The following is a 25,605-nucleotide window of genomic DNA, read 5'->3' as shown; positions in this document are numbered from 1 at the left end:
AAGAATTCTAAGAGGTTGATGGATAGGATTAAAGGCTGAAAAAGAGTTCAAGACATATAATGTTTTAAAAAAGTCATTTGATTTGGCAGGTAAGAAGTCACTGGTAACCTTGGAGAGAGCAGTTTTAGTTGAATGAGTTAGGAAATGAGACTGGACAGTTAAAAAAAAAAGAAAGAGAGGAAAAAGTAGAAGGGAATCCATTACAAAGAGCTTTCTCTAGGAGTTTAGCCACAAAAGGGAGAAGAGATAGAGGATGATAGTAGGATAGATATATCAAATGAAGCTTTTTTGAGGATAGGGGGAGATACTAATGATAAAATAGAAAGTAGGGATGATGGTGGGGGATAATCTGCTGAGGAAAACATAACAATGTGATCACATGTGCATGTCGTGGTGTTGTCTTGGTAAGAAAGTCACCTTTTTATGCAAGAGAGGGGAGCAAGAGATAGTGGCAAAAAGCTTCTAGATGACATGAAGGAAAGGGGAGAAGAGGAAAAAGGGTCTTGACAAATGGCCTCGATTTTTTTTCCCCCATAAAAATATGACGCAAAAATCTCAGCTGAGAATGCAAGGGAGGAAAGACTGGGGAAGTTTTAAGAAGGAATAAAAAGGTTTAGTAGAGCTCCTGAGGAGTGAGTTAAGTTAGGGAAATGGAAAAGGACATTTGTGAGAGATGTTATGCAGATAGAAATGATAAGATTTGACAATTAGTTAGACAGGTGGGGAAAGGGAGAATTTGAGGAAGACAATGAGATTACAAATTTTGAAGATTAGGAGAGTAGTGGTCTCAAAAGAACCAGAATATTCATAAAAGAGCTTTTGAAAATCATATAACTTTTATTTTGGTTCTATTGAATTTATGGTGCTTTCTGCATGTCCAGATTAAACTATTCAAGTAAATGCCAAAGGTACATTTGTGACCCAGTTCCTCTACCACCAAATCCGCTGGAACTTTCTACTGCTACAATTTGCCTTTCTCCTATTTCTCAGTGGCATTTCTTCATATTGTCCATGTTTCCAGTGACTAAGCATTTTTCCTTCTCTTTCAGTTTCCTGAATAACAGTATTTAACTTGATATCTTACTTATTGGGTTGTTCATAGAATAAGAAAAGCACAAAATTTCAGAATTGTTGGAAGGAATCTTAATAGACATATTAGGATATGTCTTATTCAGATAGACTGAAGAAATCCTCACTGTACCATATTTAATAAATGGACTCAATGAAGGGGATGTCATTGATTCATCAGAGTTTCGTGCTATTAGGAACTTGTCTGTTCATTCATCTTTATCAATATCATATTATCAAATGACATTCCATTGTCTCCTATATGAATTGAAAGTAGGATGGAATTAGCCTTGACTCCCAATATAAACACTTTCTTCAAATTTTGGCCCTAAACAATTGCATCAGAAAATCCCTACATCCTTCCTGAAGTCACATAACTGGATTGCAGTAGTAGTTTTCCATTTGCTAATGTGGGATTGATTTAAATCTTATCTCAGAATTTGAAATGAAGATAGAAGGTATGATATCTCCTCCAATTTTTAGTGATGAGATGAACAGAACTGAAGACTCTAGAATGTGTCTTTACTAAAAGAGTAATAGTAAAGTTTAAAAGTCATAGGTCCTTTTAGGTTGCTTCCTCACTGAATCTCCCTAGGTCTCATTGGTCTCCTCTATTAGATTGAGGGGGTAACATGGCCTCTAAGATGTCTTGTAGCTCTAAATCTATGATTCTATGAATGCAAGATATTTTTAGAAACCTTTTATAAATTGGGCACTAAAGATATAAAAGAGATGAAGATCACTCTGAGCATTTTCCCTAAGATTACTGCCAACTTGTGGGCAGTATGTCTCTGACTCTTTCATTAAAAATACTATATTTCAAACCCATTAGCAACCACTGAGATCAAAATGGTTGTCAAGACAAACAAGTAGGCAGTGTTCTTGGAAAGAGGCACTTGGCCTACATGAAAGAAAAGTGTGCCCTTTACAATTATGTTCATTTTTGTATCTTTTTTCACTTGGGGGATGTGTACTTCCAAATTTCCTATGAATAAATTTCTTTTTTTGAAGCACAGAAGGAAGATGAATTAGAGTATTTGTTATTATTCTATCTACTTCATCTATTTTTAAAGTGAAATCAAGAATATATTTTGTAGAACTGTTCCCTTCTGCACACATATCTTGTATCTAGGATACTATAACATATTTAACATATATAAGACTGCCTGCCATCTAGGGGAGGGGGTGGGAGGAGGGAAGGGAAAAATTGGAACAGAAGTGAGTGCAAGGGATAATGTTGTAAAAAATTACCCATGCATATGTACTGTCAATAAAAAGTTATAATTATTAAAAAAAAAGAATATATTTTGTAAAAGTAAAGATTTAGAGAATAATGAGTCAGGTTCTTCAAATCATTTATCAAGGAAGGACCATTCCTTGATGAAAATTAAAAGGAAATATCTACCATTTGTTAAAGGCAGGCTTGAATGGGGTCTGTTCCTAATTTTTGAGGTTCATTATTGAGATAAAAAGAGGCATCCATTGGTAGGTAATCCTATAGTTAACAAAATGAAGTTTACTTAGTCAAAGCATAGAAAGGATTTTCAACAAGGCTATTCCAGCATTTAGCTACAGTAGACAGCCCAGTCTGGTCTTTAGAGGAGGCCATGTTGATTTCCAAAATCTTGAGAAATCGGACAATTCTAAAAGTTCTAAAAATTCATATTGATTGATCTTTGTCTGTCTTCAGGTAAGCAATTCCTGTGGATAGCTTTGTCACTTTTCATGGAAAAAGGGGTGAGGGAGGTGGAGTAAAAGGGGAAACTGATATTATCATACCATCATTCAAAGAAAATCACTTCCTTTTACAGTAAAAATACAAACATGTATTTCTTGGATTATAGCTCTATTGCTGAAAGGGCCCTTCCTATTCAGTGCCCTCATAATGAAGAAAATGGGACCAATAGAAGCTGAGTAGCAAGTGGTGGAGACAAAACTTTGCTTTTTTAGGTTTCCTGGTTCCATAGTCCCTATAATATATCAATCAATTAATCAATTAAAATTTATTAAGGGTCTATTATGTGCCAGGCACTATACTAAACATCAGAGAAATAAAAAGGGGCAGAAAGTCCCTAGCCTCAAAGAGTTTATAATCTGATGGGGGAGACAACATGCAAATAAATAAATAAATTGATAGGTAGGTAGCTAGATAACTAAATGAATAAATATCTATATTTATATCTATAAAAAGCAAGGATAAAATAGGATAAATAAGAGACAATTTACTGAGGGAAGGCACTGGAATTAAGAGGGACTGGGGAAGTCTTCCTGTAAATGGTGAGATTTTAGTTGGGACTTAGAAAAAGCCAGGGATGTCAAAAATCAGAGCAGAGGAGGGAGAAAATTCCAGGCCTGGGGGACAATCAGAGAGCTGAGAGGTAGATTATATTGTTAATGGAACAGTCTGGAGATCAGGGTCACTAGATGAAGAGTATATGACAGGGAGTAAGTTGTAAGATTTGAAAGGTAGGAAATGGCTTGATTATGAAAGGCTTTGAAGGCCAAATGGAGCATTTTATATGCGATCCTAGAGGCAATAGAGACCCCTGGTGTTTATTCAGTAGGGGTGTGACATGATAAGGACCTGTGCTTTAGGAAAATCACATTAGTGGCCGAATGGAAGATGGATTGGAATGGGGAGAGACCATATGTTTGTAAGTGATCTGAAGTCTTATTGGTAATCTGAGGCCCTGCCAAAGGGGAAGGGGCTGATCACATGAATTCTTGCCACAAGAAGTAAGGGGTGTTCATTAAGCCTGAGTCATCGTTTCCAGACACTGAACTTTTTATATAATGAAGTTTGAAGAAAGGGCGTCTTAGTTGGCGACAGAGCCCAGAACAAAGCAGTAGCAGCAGCCAAGCGATTAATTTTGTGGAAGGGGAAAAAAGAAAATACTTTCCCCTCAGCATTTCAGGCAGGCATTATGACCTCTAGAAAATGAATTGGGAGAATGAAGTTCATTAGTCAATTATTTGTACATTTTCCTCTGATCATTGCTTTGGTAGAAGAGAGTAACTTTATTTTTCTTCTTCATATTCTGGACAGTCTAATACTATAATACAAAGAGTACTGAATTTAACCAGAGAAATTTGAATTCTAACTCCAGGGCTGCTGCTGCTAATTACCAATGTCAATTTACCTAAATCATTTACCCTTTGTCTTTATTAGGGGGTTGAACAAGGTGATTTTTTAAGACCCTGTCTAGCTCTAACATTCTATGGTTCTCTTGAAATCACCAAATAAATGACATATTTTTTATTCCTTTTGAACTACAGCATGGAAAATAAAAATCACATAAGAAATAATTCCTATACCTTAAAGATATCTGAAAAATGCAATTGAATAAATGAATTAGTGACTGGACCTGTGATTTCAACAATTTATGGAAGTCCCAGATGAGGAAATTTTCTCCACGAATGCATGTTAGCTACAACTTGGCAACTTGAAGTTTTAAAGTTTCCTAAAGCAGTGAGTGGTTAGTTAAGTGATTAGTTCAGGATCATATAGCCTATACTTGAATTCAGTTCTTCGTGCTTTCAAGGCCAATTCTTCTACCTCTCTAGCCACCATTTCATATTGATTCTCATGTTTACATATCAGCAATATAGCAGATATAGAACAGTTTTTATTTTTTCCTCATAAGTATGCAAAATATGGAAAAGATTCACAAGAGTGCCAGAACATACAAGATAGCCATGAATCCTCTTCTTAAAGGAAAAGCTCATCAGTCTTAGCTTGAGAGATCAATAATAATTATAAGATTACTCTGTCCTTGAGGGATTTCCTTTATTTGTAGGTTGCTTCAGACACTAGCACTTTAGTCATCTATCCTGTCTTCCTCGTATTAAATTGTGTTTTCCCAAATCCATAGGTCATGTTAATTCTAGGGTACAAATCCAATATGTCAGACACCTACTGGGAATTTGATAAATTAAAAATGAAGGAAAACTAAACTTAATGTCTAAAGTAAAGATTACCAAAATTTTAGAGTACGTGTAGATTTTGCCTTCTTGGCTGCTGAGGGGGATCTGCTGAGAAATGGAAGCTTTTGGGATAAAAATGCTCTGAACAATGACTTTCTGCAATTTAACCCTGGAGTAGTTACTACTTAAGGGGAAAAATCATTAAAAACAAGAAAAAACAGATTTTTTTGCAGCAATATCCTGTATTTCATTACCCTTTCATTTATGCAACATGAGAAAGGAAACCACAATGTAAACATAGTGCTCTGGGGAGACTATATCACAGTTTCTAGGCACATTGAAATAGAGCTATTGTGAGCAGGGATGGCCAAGTTAATATTAAACTTGCTATTAAATGATAGATTCTCCACATCTATGAAGGATGTTCCTCATTGTCTTTGAAAATGGTAGCTTGTGAATTGACAAGATGATACTACAAAATAAAGTAAATGGTGAAGGAGGTATGGAATGAAAAATATACAAATACAATTTTGAATTTTTTGAACTGATACAAAAAATCTGAAAAACAATTTAGAATTACATGAACAAACATATACAATCCCCCACAAATTGACTAAAATGTTTATAATCTTTGACTCAGAGATCCCAATGCATCTACCCCAATTGAAAGAAAAATTATAAACCTACCAAAATATTCTTAATACTTTTTTTGTGGCAGCAAAGAATTGTGAACAAAGCACATATCCATTAATTGGATAATGGCTAAATAATTGTAGCATATGAATAATATGGAACATCGTTAAGAAATGACCAACAGGATGATTTCAGAAAGGCCTGGAGAGACTTACAGGAACTGATGCTGAGTGAAACGAGCAGGGCCAAGAGATCATTATATACTTCAACAACAATACTATGTGATGATCAATTCTGATGGATCTTTCTTCAGCAATGAGATGAACCAAATCAGTTCCAATGGAGCAGTAATGAACTGAACCAGCTACGCCCGGCGAAAGAACTCTGGGAGATGACTAAGAACCATTACATTGAATTCCCAATCCCTATATTTTTGCCTGCCTGCATTTTGGATTTCCTTCACAGGTTAATTGTACAATATTTCAGAGACCAATTCTTTTTGTACAGCAAAATAACGGTTTGGTCATGTAAAAATAAAAAAAAAATAATAATATGGAACATTACTGTGCCATAAGATATAATAATTATGGAGAATTCATAGAAGTAAGAGAAGACATAGGATCTGATGTAGATTAAAATATGCAGAATCAAGAGAGCAAAATGCACTATGTCTACAACAATATGAATGTAAAAAACAACAATAAAACTAAGTTGAATGTTGCATAATTAGAATTACCAAATTTAGCCCTAGAGAAGAGGAGAAAAAAATGTTCCTCTGTCCTTTTTTTGAAGAGGAAGGGGATTAAAATGTAAAGATTTGCAAATGTTTTCAGATATGGTGGATATGTGAGGGTTTTTTTTTTTTTCTGAACCGTTTGTTTTCTTCTTCTTCTTTTTTTTTTTTTTTTTTTTTTGCTGAGGCAACTGGGGCTAAGTGATTTGCCCAAGGTTACACAGCTAAGAAGTGTAAAATGTCCGAGGTCAGATTTGCACTCAGGTCCTCCTGACTTCAGACTGGTGCTCTACCCACTGCACCATCTAGCTGCCCCTTCTTTTTCTTTTCCTTTCTGCTTATAAAGGCCAGTTTGGGGTGGGGAAGGGAAAGATGTTCACAAATGAAAGTTATATAAAAGCAAAAGATATCAACAAAGATTTTAAAATGGTGGTTCATGCAACATTTTCTGCTTAAAAAGCTTTTTAAAAAGAACATACTTCTAGTTATTCCACCTTTTTTTAGGAATGAGCACAGACAGATGGATTATAAACTCATTTCTGATATTTCGCTTCATTAATGAACATATTTCAATTATTTGTTTTTTTTTTTTTTTGATCCAAAAAAATAAGAACAAAAAATCAGAACTCCCTTACCTGTGTTTGTTTGGGACCAATGTCCATTTTCCCAAGTAAACTATTTAAAAAATCTATAACACTTGTCCAGGGATAAATACTGTTTGAACCATCCAGCACTATGACAATATCCAGTTGGGTACTGCATCCTACAATACAAAAAGGCAAATTGGCAACCATAGACTCTGCTGTTATTTTTTTTTTTTTGTAAACAACTGAAATAACTTCTGAAAGACTTATTAAAAAATCAGTTTTTAACTAATATGAAATATTGGTAGCAATCAATAAAATTACTTTTGGTATCTTGTCAATGAAAAACATCTCTCCACAACCTTCTCCTCATGTTGTAGAACTGCTCTTACTGAAAAATTTTCAATGAGTGTTTTAAAAGACCGTGGTAAATTTCTCTTTTTACTTTGTTTTTCTGAATATATAGCTTTTTTATCTAAAGAGATTTCTGTTGTTGGAATAAGAATGACTTGACATTTTTTCAATGGGGTGCTTCATGTCTTTCTAAAAATTGTTTACACTAAGATCAATTCTCCAAATAGCACCAACGTTTGGTTTTATACCAGCAAAGCAAACATTGACCTAAATTGGAAATGCTAGTAGCTGAGATAAATGTTTCATGCTTTTGGCATGTATCTGTGTATATATTTCCTCATTCATTGCTGACTACTTTTCAAACACACAAAAATATTCCAAGGGTATGCATACCTTGAACAGATGGTGCAATGGAGTTCACAACCTGAAATTTGGAATCCACATCTGAACAGATGCCAGTTGTATAATGTGAATGTCCACATCTGTAAGCATACAAAGGCCCACAAGCCTTGAAAAGAAAGAAAGAAGTAATAAGATTTACTTTGATAAATTTCCTAAGGTTGGTAAAAATATTGCTTTTTAGTTTCTTACCAGAAATCCGCCTTTTGGGTTAGTGACTAAAGTGGATCCAAACGTCATGTTCTCCTTTACTTCCGTGACATTTGGAATAGATGTATAAACTAAAAATAAAAGAAAAATATAAAATGGCATGGGGGCGGGGAGGAGGAAGGCCAAGTACTCTTCAAATTACTATTAGGAATAAAATGAAGCAGTTAAAGTTGAAAAACTGGCTTAGGTCCCAGAATCTTTGTCTGGGTCACTGTCTCGAATAGTTTGACTGAACTGGGAAAAAAAAGCATAGAAATAGCAAAGCAATGAGAGTGTGGGACTGCTGCCTCTCACACAGTTTTGCTAATAGAAACATACAATATTTGGCTTCATATGAAATATTTATATATAGATATATAAAGTAGCTTTGTATGCTTCTCTACATTTTCAGGAATGTGTCAAAAATTTCTAACAAAATATGTGCTAAAATTGGGTGGGAAACCAGTATGGGAAACTCAATTGCAAAGTTCTTTTATCTCTATGTCAATATCCTGGTGAATATAGTTGGGCTTACTAAGGAAATTGTGGGACAGGATTAGAGTAGTAGTCATGAAATTCTAGTGAAAAAAATGCAGTGGTTAGGACATACTTGATATCAAGTGTTTTAGACTCAAGCTGGTTCCAAAATATCAGATCACTTAGGACTGACTAACACCATATCAACCATCAGAACAGAAACAAATCTTTCCATGGGCATGAACTATATCGGTTCCCATCATGGTGACACTAGGATGAGCAGGATTTGGAAGGAGATACTGCCGCTGACAAATTAATCTATACCTCTCACAAGGGCAAATGAAGTATCCTTGTTGCCAGATATCAGACTGACATTCTTTCAGTGGTCTGATATCCTGGCAGGAAATTTGGATTCCTGGATGGTTTGTTTCTTACCCTAGAAAACCTAGATGTTTTCATAACCCAAGGGATTAGGTTTTCCCTGAGGTTGTTCTAAACAACTAGTCTGTTTTGGTCTTCAATTAGTCATGGAATGGCCCTGAACTCCCAGAGATCCTTTGGCTTGGGGTGACCCAGGGTCAGACAAGATCCCATAGGGCCATGTCACACTGGAGACAGTGATTCTTGGCCCTTTCCATTATTGGGGAAAAATGGTGTATTTCATTGTGCTTGTTGCGTCACTGAATAATTCCAATTTGATGTTCCATTCCCTTAAGGTTTCAAAGGAAATTCTATTTGGAAACTTCTTTAAACTTCAGCGAACAAAAACATTCTATTTTAGTGTCAGTATTGCAACTCTTTTTAGGAGCTATCAGTGAACCTTACTCTTGTATTAGTACATATTATGATACCACTTGAAATTTCTAAGAGATACAAAGATGTATATATGTAATATATATGTATATACATGTTAATGTATATACATATTTGTGTGTGTAAGAGAGAGAGAAAGAGAGAAAGAGAGAGAGAGAGAATCAGTCAATAAGCACCTACCATATGCTAAGCACTGTGCCAAGTGCTGGGAATACAAAAAAAGTAAAAAAAACAAAAAAACAAAAACCTAGTCACTACTCTCAAGGAACTCATAGTCTAAAGGAGATAACATGAAAACAACAATGTACAAATAATTCATGATAATAAAGGACAATATAATGATCAGATAGAAGGCACTCGTAGAAAGGGGAATCAGGAAAAGCTTTTAGTAGAAGATAGGATTTTAGCAGGGACTTGAAGGAATCAAGGGAAGCTAGAAGGTGGAAATAAGGGCAGAGAGAGTTCCAAGCTTGGAGAATAGCTAATGAAAGTATGCAGAATCTGGAGTTGGAGTGTCTTGTTCAAGGAGGCCACTGTCACTTGATTATAGAACACATAGATGGGTAGAAGGTAGAAGAAGTAAGGTGTTAGAGGACTAGAAAGGCAAGGGATAGGGGAAGATTATGAAGGCTTTGCATGACAAACAGAAGATTGCATATCTGATCCTAGAGTTATATATATTATACACATAATATATAACATGTACATATAATATATATTATATAATTTATATATATATGTTTTTGTCAATATTTGTTAATGTAATATAAGATATTAAAAATTTCAAATTGTGGATGGATCATTTGTTGAGCTGGTCTTCTTTCTTTCCTAAACCCTGGACTACTACAAATATTTTTTGCTTTGAATGGGAGAATAGGAATTGGTTGGGGGCGGGAGGAGGGGCTATTTCATGCTACTCCTGAGAAATTCCAAGAACCATTTGGATGAAAGAGGAAGTTACAGCTGTCCTTACATAACTGGATACTTTTTACACTGTATATTAATATATTGTATTATAACTCCCAGGTTGTCTTGAGTTGTTTATATTTTATAGCACAAATATGCATGTGAAAGCAGTGGAGTTAGAATCTAGGGATTTAAAATGTTCTTTCATTCTCAAAAAATTATTTTCCATATTAGACGTTCCAGATTCATTTTCTGAGTGCCCCAAATGCATTGTAAGAATAAAATTCACTCTTTTATCTTACCTGGAAGATCCAATTTTATACACGGTAATGATTCTCCTCGCCCTACTGGACATTTATAAACATCACCAGTTCTGTTCTTGGGTTGGCCAACCAGAGGAGAACCAATGAGCACCCTGGAAATTAAATGATATGAATCAGTATTTGAAGTAATAAAGAATCCCTTATTTTAGCTAGTTCATATCAACAACAACCAAATTGTTCCCTACAGACAAGTTCAAGTCTATGATTAGTGTTATAAAGACATCTAATTAAGGCAGAGCATATTCTCTTTCCTCTGTCTCCTCCTCCCAACTTCCCCCCCCCCCCCCCCACTGCTTCCCAGGCAATTGGGGATTTCCCAGGGTTGCACAGCTAGGAAGTGTTAAGTGTCTGAGGTCAAATTTGACCTCAGGTCCTCCTGATTTCAGGGCTGGGGCTCTATCCACTGTACAACCTAGCTGCCCCAGAGCATAGTCTCTTAAAAGGAAAAAAAATTAAAATACCTCCCATACACACACACACAAAACTCACTCCAAACCTCCATGAACATCAAAAGATAAATGACAAAAATATAGAAAAGTGAATCAAAACCATATTTTCCCTACATTAGGAGTTAGTATACTTATTATTTTCACTTCCAATATTCAATCAGATAATGTATTTGAGTCTCAGATACTCAAATAAGTAAATACTCAAAAAGAGTCTCAAGAATGACATCTAGGATAATAAGTTAATCAAACAGTAAACAAGGAACCATAGTAAACAGGACAATGTACTTGGTATTTAAAATTTATAGTATTTATGAGTCGGTTCTGCTCATATGGAATTTAAAACTTCATGAGTAAAGCAAGAAATACAAATAGTGTGACCAGTATAAATGTATGATTGGTGATTGCTTATCTTTCTTCATTTGAAAACTAAATATTTATATTCTTTGACAATTTATTTATTAGGTAATTTCTTTCTCAGATATTTGTATCAATTTCCTGTATATTTTGAATGTTCGGCCTTTGCTAGAAAAATTTGCTGCAAAGAATTGTTCCTGTTCTGAGTTAGTTTTACTGCTAGCAAAGCTTTTTTTTTTTTTAATTTTTTTTGTAATTGAAAATCTCAATTTATTTTTTTATGGATACCTCTTCCTTATTTGGTTAAGAATTCTCCCCCTAGCCATAGTTGTAAAAGAAATCTCCTTCCATTTACTTCTAATTTGTTTATGATATAAACTTTTCTACTTAGGTCATGTATTCATTTCCAAATGACTTGAAAAATGACATTAGGATGAATGGCTAGATTTAAGATTACTGTGGTATATGGTGTAGGTTATATTGGCCTACATCTGATTTCTGACACTCTATTTTCCGGTTTTCCCATAGTTGAAGAACTATCCATCCTAATCGTGTCCTTGGATTTGCTGACATTATTCTGCAATGTTTGGTAGCTTTCAGATCTTGTATATTTTATTGCTTAGTGGATCAATCCTCCTAATTTTTAAATTGGTACAAATAGTTTTGATTTCTACAATATAGAATAATGTGAGATCTCATTATTGGATTCTATTAACTTGCACTTTTTTCATAATTTCCCTTAATATTTTTGAACATTTTTATTTATAGATATAAATTTTGTTATAAATTTATGTGATATGTTACATGTTTTATATAATATAATGTTATATCATATTACACATGTATGTATATAAAATAAATATTATATATTTGTTATAAATAATCCCTTGGTAGTTTAATTGGTAAAGCATTAAATCTGCAAATTAATTTAGGGGATATAGTCATTTTTCTTTGTAAGGAAGAGATCTTTCCTCATGTGTAGCTCAAAGGCAGGCAAAATAGTTATCTCTAGACTCTTCTTACTTGACCCTTCTCCAAGGAAGACTTTTCCTTCAGGTAGCTGGAACCAAAGGCTACTCTGCCCTCCTCAGAGAGATGGGATACTGCCATGTGTGCTCATTCATATGTAACACATATGTATATACATACATGCATGTACACACATACACAGTGTGTAGATGTATTATGTATTTTATGTGTATGTATGTGTATTGTGCCTTTAAATATTGATCTTCTAGGTTATATAATCTAAATTCTGATAACTTTATCATTTTGGCAGAGTAAGGGGACCCCAGACTCTATATCCAAGGTCAGTCCCAGAATGAACACACAACACATAGCAAAGAAACTCATTTATTTAAATCATAGGAAAGCAGAAATCAGAGAAATTATACATAGGAGAACATATATAAGACAATAAAGTACTGTAGGAGTTCTCTTCACTGGAAATGAAATAATTCAGTTAAGCCAAAATAATATATAAAAAAATTAATACTATTTTGTGGACTTATTTTATATTCTGCTATTTTAGTGAAATTAATATTTCAATGAATTTTTATTAACATCTTCAGAACCCTCTAAATAAACCATTATATATCTACAAAAAACAATAATTTTGTCTTTTTAACCTGTGCTTATTCACTGAATTCCCTAATCTGAAGACTTAATGAATACCAAAGCAGAAATATCAAATGAAATATAGTAAAATGGTTTATCCCAATAGCTAGAATTTTTAGAACTATATAAAATTATAATGGCAACAATGCACCATCATTGCTTTACCCCTGCTTATATTGGAAAAGCTTCGAGTATTTCTCCTTTATAGTTAATTGGTGTGATATGAGAGCCACCTTCCAGTGTCTGCTGGAGGTCGAACTCAGACCTGTAGCTCTTCATGTGAGAGGATGATGATGCTGTTCTCTGACTGAGAGGCTGTTGCATTGTCTGACCTCTCTCTTCTTATCTCTGCCTCCAATTTATTTCATTCCCAGTCCACAAGCAACACCTGTGTCAGTAAAGACTACTTTGCAATTCCTTCCGATGTTATGATTCACAGCTGTGGAGGTTCTTGGAGAATTGACCTGCCCCTTCACCTAGGTTTGGTCCTTAACAGTTAATTCAAGGTCTTGATGTTATGTAATTATTTCTTATCATATTGGGGAAAGGTTTATTATTCCTATGCTAGTTTATAAATTTTAATACAAATGAGTATCATATTTTGTAAAGAAAAGCCTTTTTCTGAATCTATTGATATACATTCTCATTTTATTAGTAGTATGATCTATTACATTTGTAGTTTTTCTCATATAGAGCTAATCTTGCATTTTTGGTTTAAATTCAAGTTGATCATAATATCATATTAAATCATATTAAATATAGCCATATTACTAATATTTAATTTAATTTTTCTGCTTTGGTATTCATTAAACCTTTAGTTTACTTAGGAAAGGAACTTTCCTAAAAAGGACATTACTCTTCTAATTGTTTCATGTAAGGCATTTGGTAGCATGGATTCTTTATTTATTTTTATTGTTACAATCTCATACTTATCTTCTAAACTTTTTTTCCCCCTTTCTTCTAATTTAGTGTTTGACTTGACCTTTTCACCAATTAGTTCATCCAATTGTACATGAACCAATTCTGAAGCGATTTCTTTATTATTCCTTGTCTATTAAAATATAGTCTAATTTTTTGTTTTGGTTTTTAATGTTTGAGGTCACCATTCCACCACTATTTGACTTTTTCTGAAAGGTATATTTGTGTTGTACAGGAACAAGCTTTCTTCAAATCTTTGATTTCTTGATCCTGAACCAAATTTTCATGTGTATTTTTCACTGTTCTCCCAGTCCCACTTTCACATTGAAGTCACCAAGAACATATATATATGGACTTGTTTTTCAATATCTTGCCAAATCCTCCTTAGAATTTCTCTCTTTCATTTACTGCAAACAGATTTTTCAAAGTAAAACTGCAAATACCTTCATGGTGATCTATTTGTTATCTTTCTCCTGCATAGCTAGCTCACTAGATACTCCTTAAAATAATATTTCTTTTTGGTTTGGTGATCATGGTGAATCCAATTCCATTAATTGAATGAAAAAAATTTAAGGATTTAGCATTTATTAAGCATCATATTATGATGAACATTTAAGATGTAAACAAAAAATACTGCTAGTCCCTCCCCTGAAGGAGTTAACATTTTTTTGATTGAAAGCCTTTCCCAATCCCACTCAATTTTAGTGCCTTCAAGTTATCTTCAAAAATCTCCACTTTATCCTGTATATAAGTTGTGTGTACTTTTCTTTAACAAATTGTCTCCCCCTCCTCAAGCTGCTCATTGACAGAGACTCTCACCTGCTTTGCTTTCTGCCTTTTTTTTTTTAGATAATAACTTTTTATTTTCAAAGTATATGCAAAGATAGTTTCCAACATTCACCCTTGCAAACCTTGTACCTCAATTTTTTTTCTCCTTTCTTTCCTTCCACTCCTTCCTAGATAAAAAGTAATCTAATATATGCTAAACACCTGCAATTCTTATCAACTGCTTTTCTTTGTATTTTCAGGCAGTGTCTAGCACCATAGTAGGTACTTAACAAATGTTTACTAATTGATTGCTATTGATTGACTAATAATTTACTGGGGGAAATGACACATAAAGAATAGTGGCTAGTAAGGGTTATTTTGGCTTGAACTATTGGAAATGTGGATGTATCTGTAGTGGAATGGATTAATACATCTTTTGTGGTAATAATTCTAGTTTTTATATACATAGTTTATATATGGAGAGTTTAATAATTATAGTTCCAGAACTGAAAATTGGGAGCATGAGAGAGTAGGTTAATAGTTTGAGAAGATGAGTCATGTGAATCACTGACAACTTAGGATGCCAATTTTTTTAATCAATCTAATGTGAACCTAGAAAGCATTCTTCTATTTAGATGTCCTTTCTTTGTCTTTTTTTTCATTTTTAGAAAAATAAAAATCAATGTGGTTGTGCTTCAGTTCCTCAAAAGACTTAGATAGATTTGGGGAGACTTTAAAGGTATTTGAATCTAATCCTGCTGTTTTATAGATGAGGTAATACAGATATAAAAAGATAATCAAGTGATACCTTGTAGAAGAGTTATGATTTGTACTCAAAGTATCAACTTTTTTTTTTTGAGAAAGTTAGGGTAAAGGGACTTACCTAGGGTCACACAATTAGTTTCTGAAGATAGATTTGAACCCATGTACTCCTGACTCCAGGGCTGGTGCTCTACCTACTGTGCCATCTCACTACCCTTCAATGTATTAACTTTCTGATGGGCAACACCAATAGTACCAAAAGTTAAATGAATATTTCTAAATAATCTTAAAATTAAGTGATTCTTATTGTCCCTTTCTAATTATTCTGTTATCTTCACTAGGGGAGCAGGAGGATTATACATTTTTTTTCCTTCTAAGTTCTCTGATCCATAGTTATCCATAGACCCCTTTCAAGTTAAGAATCTCTCATATAGAATAAAATCCTAGGGGGAAAAGGTGTTATGGAGGAATGACTAGGGGATATAGTGTCAGAGAATTTGAATATGAATGATAGCTCACTTAGTCATTTAGTAGAGATGTGACCTGGGCTCCAGAGCTCTAAATACAGCATCTTTTAGATTTTCCTTAGAATGCATTGGTGTAGATAATCTCTAAAGGCTATTCTAGTTCTAAACACTATAACTTAATGGAATACTGGGGCTCAGCTAGCATGCCCTCATATGGTTCCTAGGGAATGCAGTACTTGCATGGAAAAATAAATATAAAATAATCTGAGGAAGGAGTGAGCTCTACCAATGAGGAAGATTTGGAAAATCATATTATAAGAGGTGCCACTTAAATGGAGGTAGGTTTCTAAGAGGCAGATGCTAGGAAGTTAAAATATTCCATACTGGAGAGGATAACCTGTACAAAGTGAGAGATAGAATGCTGCATATTAGGACAATTTATTAGACTCTAACCTAATAATAGGAAAAATCATATGAAAAAAATCCAGAAATTTAGGTTAGAGCCAGACATTGAAAGTTTTAAAATTCTAGATTGAGAACTGTGTTTTTTATCCTAGAGGTTGCTGGGCAGCAGTAAAACTTCTTGAGAGGAACAACATGGTCAGATCCATGCTTTAGGGTATTGGAATTTTGTTTTGAATTCAAGAGCAAAAAGTAAAATAATTTCATGGGAAACAATATAAACAGAAAGACCATCAAATAGAACTAATTTAAATATGCAAACCTCTATTGCAATGATGGAGTACAGAAGTTATATAAAGAAACTGATAAAAATCCTCCAAAGGAAGTCACTATTCAATTTCGTGTTTAGTTCTACAAATGTTTATTAATAATTATTGGTTGATTAAATGTCCACTATGGACATTTAATGGGTGCTGGGAGTAGAATGAAAAAAATAACAGAGTTTCCCTCAAAGAGCTTACATTTCACTGGAGGGATACTACACTTATATATAAATAAATGAAAGGTAAATTGAAGAAGGGAAGGGCAATGACAACTAAAGGAATTAAGGCTTCCCACAGACGGGACACATGAGCTGAGCAAAAGGAAGGTTTTTAAGAGATGAGATAAGGAGTGAGCTCAAGCCAGACTTGCCAAATAGTGTGTGCAAAGCACAGACAGGACATTGAATGTCAAATTTGGATAACATAAACCAGTTTAGCTAAAATATTTTAGGTATGAATGGGACTGATGTGAAATAAGGCTTGAAAGTAGGTTGGAACCATGCTGTGATGACCATTAAATGCCAGTTGAGGTACCTAACCTCAATATTTAATGATTTTAATGTGAAGGTAAGCATAGAAAGGGAGAGTGAAAAATATATAGATAGTTAACATTTTATATAAATTTGCATTATACAAATTTGATTTTATGTAAAGACTTCTGAAAGAAATCTGCATTTAAAAAATGTAAACTTAACTATATAAACTATGTAAACAGTACTATGTTCTCTGTTTTCCCTCCTGTCCCTCCTACCCTGCAAAAGAAAACCCAAGTCCAAACTCTGATCCCTTCCCCCCAAAAAAACCCTCCAAGTTAAAGCAAAACAGAAGAAACGACTAGTGAAAAGACTTCCATAAACACTAGATTGGAGGCTTGGCTTGATACTTCTATCACTGAAAGAAAAAAAAAACACCTTTGCCCTATTTTCTTCTCCATCCCCACCCTTCCCATTCTTCTCTCCTGGCCCTTACGTATCCTTGAGCGGTATGCTGGTCCCCTCCTCCATGGCATATGGCCCTCTTCCTGTCTCCTTCCCTCTCTCTCTTTCCCATGTCATGAGCAAATTCACATTATGTAATCTCTTTACATAGTTGTCTGCACAACAGTCTACTTATATAAACCAAGAAGTATCTGTATTTGTAGATGTGATTCAAGATTTAGAAAGTCTTACTAGTAATTAACCATCCTGAAGTGGAAAGGACTATATTGAAAATTGGTAAATTTCCCACACATTAGGAGTCTTTAAGCAGAGGCAAGGCAGCTAGAGCAAGGATTCCTAAAGAGTTATAGATTTTGAGATGCAAGGGATATTCAAGGGCATCTAGTTCTCTCCTACATTTTTCATTGGAGGCTCATAAAATGTAAAAGATTTGCTTAAAATCCCTGTCTGAAAGTGACAGAGACCAAGAATTGATTACAAATTTCTTATTCAAAAAGCAGTTACTCTTTCCACTAAAACATCCTGTATAAATTGGAGAAGATGATCATTGAAATCCCTTCTAATACTATGATTCTGAGACTTTTTAGTGTTTTGGGCTAATTTTTTCCCCCCACGAATAATAGTATTGTGAGCTCTTTGAAAGCGAGGGCTGCTTCTTTTTTGTGTTTATAGCCTCAGCAATCTAACAATGTGCCATACACACAAAATAATTTGCTTAGTAAATGTTTGATAACTTGATTTGACTCGTTTAAAAAGCTGATTATTGTATGCTTGTCCATTTGGTAGTCCTCTCTGGCATGATGTTATACACTAGCATTCTTTAATATTTTCTAATTACTTTTCATATTTTCTGTTTTTGGAATTGTACGTAAATTTAAACTTAACACCCAGACATCAAACCTCTTATTCTACGATAAATAAATTCATGAGCATTGACCAGTGGCCCTTTTAGAAGAGAAACACAGCAACCCCCACACTACAGGCCCATGGAAAATGCCAGGCAAGGGGATGTGGGCAGAAACGAGAGAAATGAAAGAAATGACAATTTGCCAAAGGAGAAATTTAGACTTCAAAGAGAACAAATACAAATACAAAAGCAATACAAAATAAACACCATATTAAAAATGGACAAAGAAGATTTGACCCAGCTTTAAAACAATAACAAAAAAAACCCCAGTCTTACCTCTTGTTAAAATAAGGTGGCAGTGTTTTTTAAGTACACAAACACAATTACTGTACAATGACTACAAACCTAAGAGAAATTAGATATGCTCCTGAAATACATTGTCCCTTTTTTTCTCAATAGCTCTATAGAAGAACGAATCCCTGTTGGGTTGCATAGTCAAGCCAAGTCGGTATTTATCAAGCACTATATGCTAACTTGGGCAGGGAGATGGTGCAGTAGATGAAGGAGCCCTGGATCTACACTCAGAAAGACCTGAGTTCATATTTGTTCTCAGACACTTACCAGCTGTGTTTTCTCTGGTAAGTCACTGCTTGCCTCAGTTTCCTCATCTGTATACTCTGGTTGCAAAATTAGCAGTAAGATGGCACACCAGATAGAGTATTGAGCCTGGAGTTAGGAAAACTGATACTTAATTAGGTATATGAATCTGGCCAAATCACTTAACCCTATTTATCTTAGTTCAATTTGCAAAATGAACTGGAGAAGGAAACACCAGACCAGTCTAGTATTTTTGCTAATGAAACCCCAAATGGAGTTATGAAGAGTCAGACATGACTGATAGGACTCAACAATAACAACAACATATGCGGGCACTGTGCTAGGTGAAAAAATGATCCTGATCTCAAAGAGTACTCAGTCTAATAACTGGAGACAATTTCAGTGGAAAGACCATAAATTTAAGGACTCCTGGGAAAGGTTCATGTTGATGGTGGGAATAAGGATAAGAACTTAATCTATTTATCTAAACAAACTGATAAAAATTGACTCAGAATATTCAGAGATTCACTCCTATAAACAACTCTACTTTTCCTAGTTTTTATTAGCATAAATACCTGCTTATTTATAGTTTTACTCATAAACTCTCTGGCTATAGCATGAAAGAACACAGTTGTGAGGACTATCTTTACATGTACCATCATTCTCATATTTTGTTCCCCTTTCCTTCTTAATAGAGATCTGTCTTTAATTATCCAGTGAGGAATAAAAGAAGAATGTGCAGGAAGAGAGGAGATCTTTCAATCAAGGGGAGGTGCCATGGACAAGTCAAAGATTCAGAGGGAAAGAAAAAGTAAGATAGCTTGTCTTTTTTTTTTTTTAAAGGTATTATACTTAGTGACAAACTAGGGAGAGACAGAGGAAGAAGATGTCTTTTCAGGAGCAGGACACATGATTCAATTAACAAGTATTTAGTAGGTACTTAATATGTACCAGGCACTGGGTCAGGTGTTGGGGACTCAGAAACAAAAATGAATCAGTTTTCCCTTTCAAGGGAGGAAAAGTACTGGCAGCCAGAAGGTCTGCCTTCTCACAAGTCAATATCCCTGGCACATAAGGGAGAAGACAAAGAATCACTTAGTTGTTCCCTGAATGATTTTGCTTGGATAGTAAGTTAGACACCAGTTAGAAACTATATTGTTTTAATATTTTTAATGAACAAAAACATTATTTTCTTTCTCTCCTACCTACCCCTATCAAAAGGAAGAAGAAGAAGAAAGAGAGAAAGAAGGAGGAGGAAGAGGAGAAAAAGAATAGGAGGAAAAACAAATAGAAGAGGAAGAAGAGGAGGAAGAAGAGGAAGAAGAAGAGGAAGAGAAAGGAAGAGAAGGAAAAAGGAGGAGCAGGAGGAGAAAGAAGAAGATCCTTGTAATGAATACCCAGAGTCAAGGAAAACAAATTCCTATATTGATTATGCCCCCCCCCCAAAAAAAAAGTCTAATGTAACCTGACACCTTAAGGCTTTCATAAATATTTCTCCTTGTTCTGCTTTCTTCACATTGCATCAATTCATACCCAAATTCGCCCAAACTATCCTTTTTAAAAAATAATTTTGCATGGCACAATAGTAATGTGTAACATTAATATATAAAATGTTGTCCAACTATTTCCCAATTGAAGGTTACCCATTTAGTTTCCAGTTTTTTGTCACCACACAAACAGCTACTACAGATGTTTTTGTTCATATGGTTCTTTTTCCTTTTTCTTTGATTTCTTTGGAGTATAGATCTACTAATGTTATTGTTAGATCAAAGGATTTGCCCAGTTTAACAACCTTTTAAGGTATAATTCCAAGTTGTTTTTCAAAATGGCTGGACTAGCAGTGTTACTACTGGGATTATATCCCAAAGAGATTATAAAGAAGGGAAAGGGACCTGTATGTGCACGAATGTTTGTGGCAGCCCTTTTTGTAGTGGCTAAAAACTGGAAACTGAATGGATGTCCATCAGTTGGAGAATGGCTGAATAAATTGTGGTATATGAATATTATGGAATATTACTGTTCTGTAAGAAATGACCAGCAGGATGATTTCAGAAAGGCCTGGAGAGACTTACACGAACTGATGCTGAGTGAAATGAGCAGGACCAGGAGATCATTATATACTTCAACAACAATACTATATGATGACCAGTTCTGATGGACCAGGCCATCCTCAGCAATGAGATCAACCAAATCATTTCCAATGGAGCAGTAATGAACTGAACCAGCTACGCCCAGAAAAAGAACTCTGGGAGATGACTAAAAACCATTACATTGAATTCCCAATCCCTATATTTATGCACACATTCATTTTTGATTTCCTTCAGAAGCTAATTGTACAATATTTCAGAGTCTGATTCTTTTTGTACACCAAAATAACGTTTTGGTCATGTATACTTATTGTGTATCTAATTTATATTTTAATGTATTTAACATCTACTGGTCATCTTCCCATCTAGGGGAGGGGTGGGGGGGTAAGAGGTGAAAAATTGGAACAAGAGGTTTGGCAATTGTTAATGCTGTAAAGTTACCCATGCATATATCGTGTAAATAAAAGGCTATTAAATAAAAAAAAAATAAATAAAAATAAAATAAAAAAAAATGGCTGGACTAATCCACCCCCCTATTAGCAGAGCATTAATATACCATTTTTCCAATAGTCCTCAACAGTTGTCATTTTCTATTTTTATCAACCTTGCTAATCTGATGGCATGAGTTGCTACCTCAGAACTGTTTTAATTTGAATTTACTTATTTTTATTATGTGTGAACTTTTGTTTAAGGAAGTTTCTTGTAAAGAACATATTATTTGACTTTGCTTTTTAATCTATTTTGTTTTCTGCTTTGGTTTTATGAGTGAGTTCACAATCCCAGTTACGTGAGATAATTATTTATTTCCCTCCATCCTACTCTAATACTTTCTTCAAGTGAATTTTATTAAATACAATTTTTATCACATTGTGATGAATAAATGATATGGTTAATATTTTTCCTTTTCTACATTTTTGGTGAGCTCTTTATGCCCCAATACTTGTTGGATCTTTCCAAAGTTGTTATATAAAAGTACTTAAGTTCCTTACTATTATTATTGTTCAGTCATTCTACTCTTTTGTTGATTTCATTTGGGGTTTTCTTGGCAAAGATATTGGAGTGGTTTGCCATTTTGTTCTTTAGTGGATACTTTTTGTCAGCAATCAGAAGTTGAATGACTTGTCCAGCATCCTAGAGCTAAGAAAGATCTGAGGCTGAATTTGAATTTGGGACTTCCTGATTCCAGGTCCAGTGCTCTATTCACTGAGCCACTGGTTAACTCCAAGTTTCTTGTTACTCTAATTCAGTAAACACTAAATTCTTTTCAGAATCCTAACTTATTTCTTGTTTATCTTTGTCTAGATTGGTAAGGAGTAGATTGACTCCCCCAACCCCCACTCCCATTATAGTTAGTTTTACTATTTCTCCCTCCAGTTCCATTACCTTTTACCTTAAATATTTAGATACTGTTATTTTGTACATACTATTAAATTTGATATCTATGGAGCCTTGTGCCTTTAAGCATAATGCAATTTTCCTGCATATCTTGTTTTTTGATCACATCTATATTTATTCTAGTCTTCTCTGAAGTCGAGTTACCTCTACTTTTAAAAATTTAATTGAAGCACAATAGATTTTGCTTTAGCCTCTCAATTTAATTCTGAATGATTATTTATGTTTGAAGTATATTTAATAAAAATGATCTCTTGTTAGATTCTCTTTCCTAATCCATTCAAGTCTTTCCACTTAGCACAAATCAATACCAAACTTATGATAGGTACTAAATAAATGTTTGCTCACTTGACTTGTTTATGAGTCAGTTGATTCCTTGCATTAAGGATTATTATTGTTAATCATACATTTCTTAGAGCAGAGAGGAATACCATTAGGGTGGGTTGGGGGCTTTCTAGGGCCAGATATTTTTTGTTTAATAGGAGCCCTAAGCATACACTGCTTAGTTTGAAAAACCTTCCAGAGACTCTTGCTGTTCAGTTCTGTCCAACTCTTCATGATCCCATAGACTATAGCAGACCAATACTGTCTATCGGGTTTTCTTGGCAAAGATACTAGAATGGGTTACCATTTCCTTTTCCAGTGAATTAAAAGTAAACAGCAGTAAAATGAGTTACCCAAGATTACACAGCTAAGTGTCTGAGGCCAGATTGACCTCAGATCTTCCCCGACTCCCACTGAACCCTCAGCTGCCTCTTTCCAAAGTCTCATTTGCTTCTAAGATATCTACCCCATTGTGATTACACAGTGCCCCAAAGCCCCTACATTATAACTCTAGCCTGTAAATTAAATGTTTTGAGAAATCCACCATAAAAATGTGCACAATTTACCTGAAAGGATTCATTCAAGAGAAGAGAAAATATAAATTACCATTGATAAATGTACTGGCTTGACCAGCATTTCATAAAGAGGACTGTCTGAGGATAGGATATAGGCCCACAAAGGACCACTTTTTTTCTGGTCATTTAATCCAGATTAAATAACCTGACCAAAATTATACCACTCATTATAGCAGAGCCCAGGCACATATCAGGTCACCTGACTTATGAATAGATCAGGATCATATTTCCAGGTGAGGAAAGTGAAGTCCAGAAAGAGTGACTCATGTAGATAAGAGGCTAAGTCAGAATTAGAATCTGGGGCCCCTGACTCCTTGCCCCATATTCCTTCTACTTCAGCAGAATGAAGAGAAATTAATTTTGCTAGTTGACAAATATTGTAGATGTTTAATGTTAATTGAGGAAGTAAGTAGTTAGCTTTATGCCAAACAAGTCTCCTGAAAAAAAATTCCCAGAAAACAAATTTCCCTTTAAGTCATTTATCTTTTCTAACTTTATACATAGGTGTACCATTTTCAAAAATAATTTCTGCATTTTCTTTTTTGTTACAAGTTTTATATACTATATGCTGCTACTTTGCATGCACATTAGCTTGGAATTTGAGAGCTGAGAGGTTTTTCAACTATCTATAACTGAAGAGTCCAACACACAATATTTGAATGAGGCCCAAAATAGATTAAAATACAATTGGGAAATAGTTAATAAAGTAAATAAAATATATTAAAATGTGGATAACTATCATACTTTTCAACCACATAGGCCAAAACCTTTGGAGTCATAGCAGTTTAAGATCATAGATTTAGAGTTAGAAATTGTAAAGGTAGTCAGAGACAATGATGAGGCAAATGAGCCCCATATTAAATGCCTAAGGTCATTTTGACATTACCAGTAGAGCCAAGATTCAAATCTAGGTTGTCTGAAAACAACTCCAGAGCTCTGACCATTGTTCCACAAATCTTTGACCTTTTCTCTCCAGACCTATGTTCTCCTCTCTAAGTGAAACTTAGAGGAAGGATTAATGGTCCCAATTTGGGTGAAAAAGCATCTAAGAACCAAGAAAAACAGGGATGGAGAGCAAGTTCCAATTGTAGTATTGTGGCATAGTGGAACTATTAGAGGCACACTGAGATAGCAACTTGGATGAGAATAGGCAAACAGGCAGGATTTTGGCTCTCTGGATATTGTATTTCCATTCCCAATGATAATAACGAACATTTACATAGTGATTTAACTCCAGTGGTTCCCACTCACTTCCAGAATCAAATATAAAATCTTCTATTTAATGTTCTAAACCCTTTATAATTTGCCCCCCTCCAAAACAAACAAACAAGAAAAACCCTAGTCAACTAAAACACAACTTTCTAGTCTTTTAACATCTTACTCCTCACCATGTACTCTGTGATACAATGACATTTGCCTTTTTGTTGTTCTTTGAACAAAATATTCCATCTTGCAACTCTGAGGATTAATATCTGTCCTCTTTTCCTCAAATGCTATTCACCTTCATTTCTATCTTTTAGCTTCCTTCAAGCCCCCAGTTAAAATCCCATCTTCTCCAGGAAGCTCTTCCCAATTCCTCTTAATTCTAGTGTCTTCTTTCTATCGATTATTTTCAATTTATTCTATATATAGCTTGTTTGTACATAGTTGTTTATATTTTGTCTTCGCAATTAGATTGTGAGCTCCTGAGGATCCCAGTGCTTAGCACAATGCCTGGAACATAATGTTTTGATTGCTTTAAGGTTTGCAAAGCATTTTATATCTATTTTCTATTATTAAGCCTATAACTATTATCCATATTCTTATAGATAATTACATTATTATAAGTCATATTATAGATAAATATATATCTGGGCATGTAAAGATGCATGTCTATATATATAGTATATAGATTAATATTTGCTGTGTAATTATTTTTTAATATTGTTTATTATATCTATATTATTATATCTATTATCTTGATTCTTCTGACAATTTTGGGAAGTAAATGTTCATATTATCCCCATTTTACACATTAAAAAATTGAGTCTGAAAGAGTTTGTGTGCCTTGTCCAGATTTACACAATTAGTCAATATCTTAGGAAGATTTGAACTTCCATTTTCTTAGCTCCAAGCCCATGACTCCAACAACCTAAAAAGCAGGCAAATTGATTTTAGTAATGTGATCACAGTCTGGAACAAATCTTGGCATGAAAGTCAATCTGTGGACAGAAACTGAGCTCTAGGAAAGCTAGTGGAATTGAAGCAGGTACAAATAGGGTTCCACAGGGAACAGAGCCATTCCCTTAGTATTTATTTGTATCAGGGCTGGGAGGTCCCTCTCATTCCTTCAAACTGTACTTGTGTTCTGCAATGATCATAGTCCTGTCAATTCTTCTAGAC

At 34.4% G+C, this 25,605-nt stretch overlaps 1 protein-coding gene across 1 annotated transcript in view; it reads right to left on the bottom strand.

Moving 5' to 3' along the window:
* ITGA1 (integrin subunit alpha 1) overlaps positions 1-25,605 on the bottom strand; it is a 193,605-nt gene that overhangs the window by 99,473 nt on the left and 68,527 nt on the right. The window contains exons 3-6 of the mRNA XM_031964896.1: positions 10,383-10,495; positions 7,888-7,976; positions 7,690-7,804; positions 6,994-7,121 (exon numbers count right to left, since the gene is read on the bottom strand). Coding sequence (XP_031820756.1) covers positions 6,994-7,121; positions 7,690-7,804; positions 7,888-7,976; positions 10,383-10,495 — 445 coding nt within the window. The remainder of the gene's footprint in view (positions 1-6,993; positions 7,122-7,689; positions 7,805-7,887; positions 7,977-10,382; positions 10,496-25,605) is intronic.

The sequence above is a fragment of the Sarcophilus harrisii genome, chromosome 1 (assembly GCF_902635505.1).
Source record: "Sarcophilus harrisii chromosome 1, mSarHar1.11, whole genome shotgun sequence".
Lineage (NCBI taxonomy): Eukaryota > Metazoa > Chordata > Mammalia > Dasyuromorphia > Dasyuridae > Sarcophilus > Sarcophilus harrisii.
The sequence above is the reverse complement of the archived record's forward strand: the minus strand, read 5'-3'. Positions and strand labels throughout refer to the sequence as shown.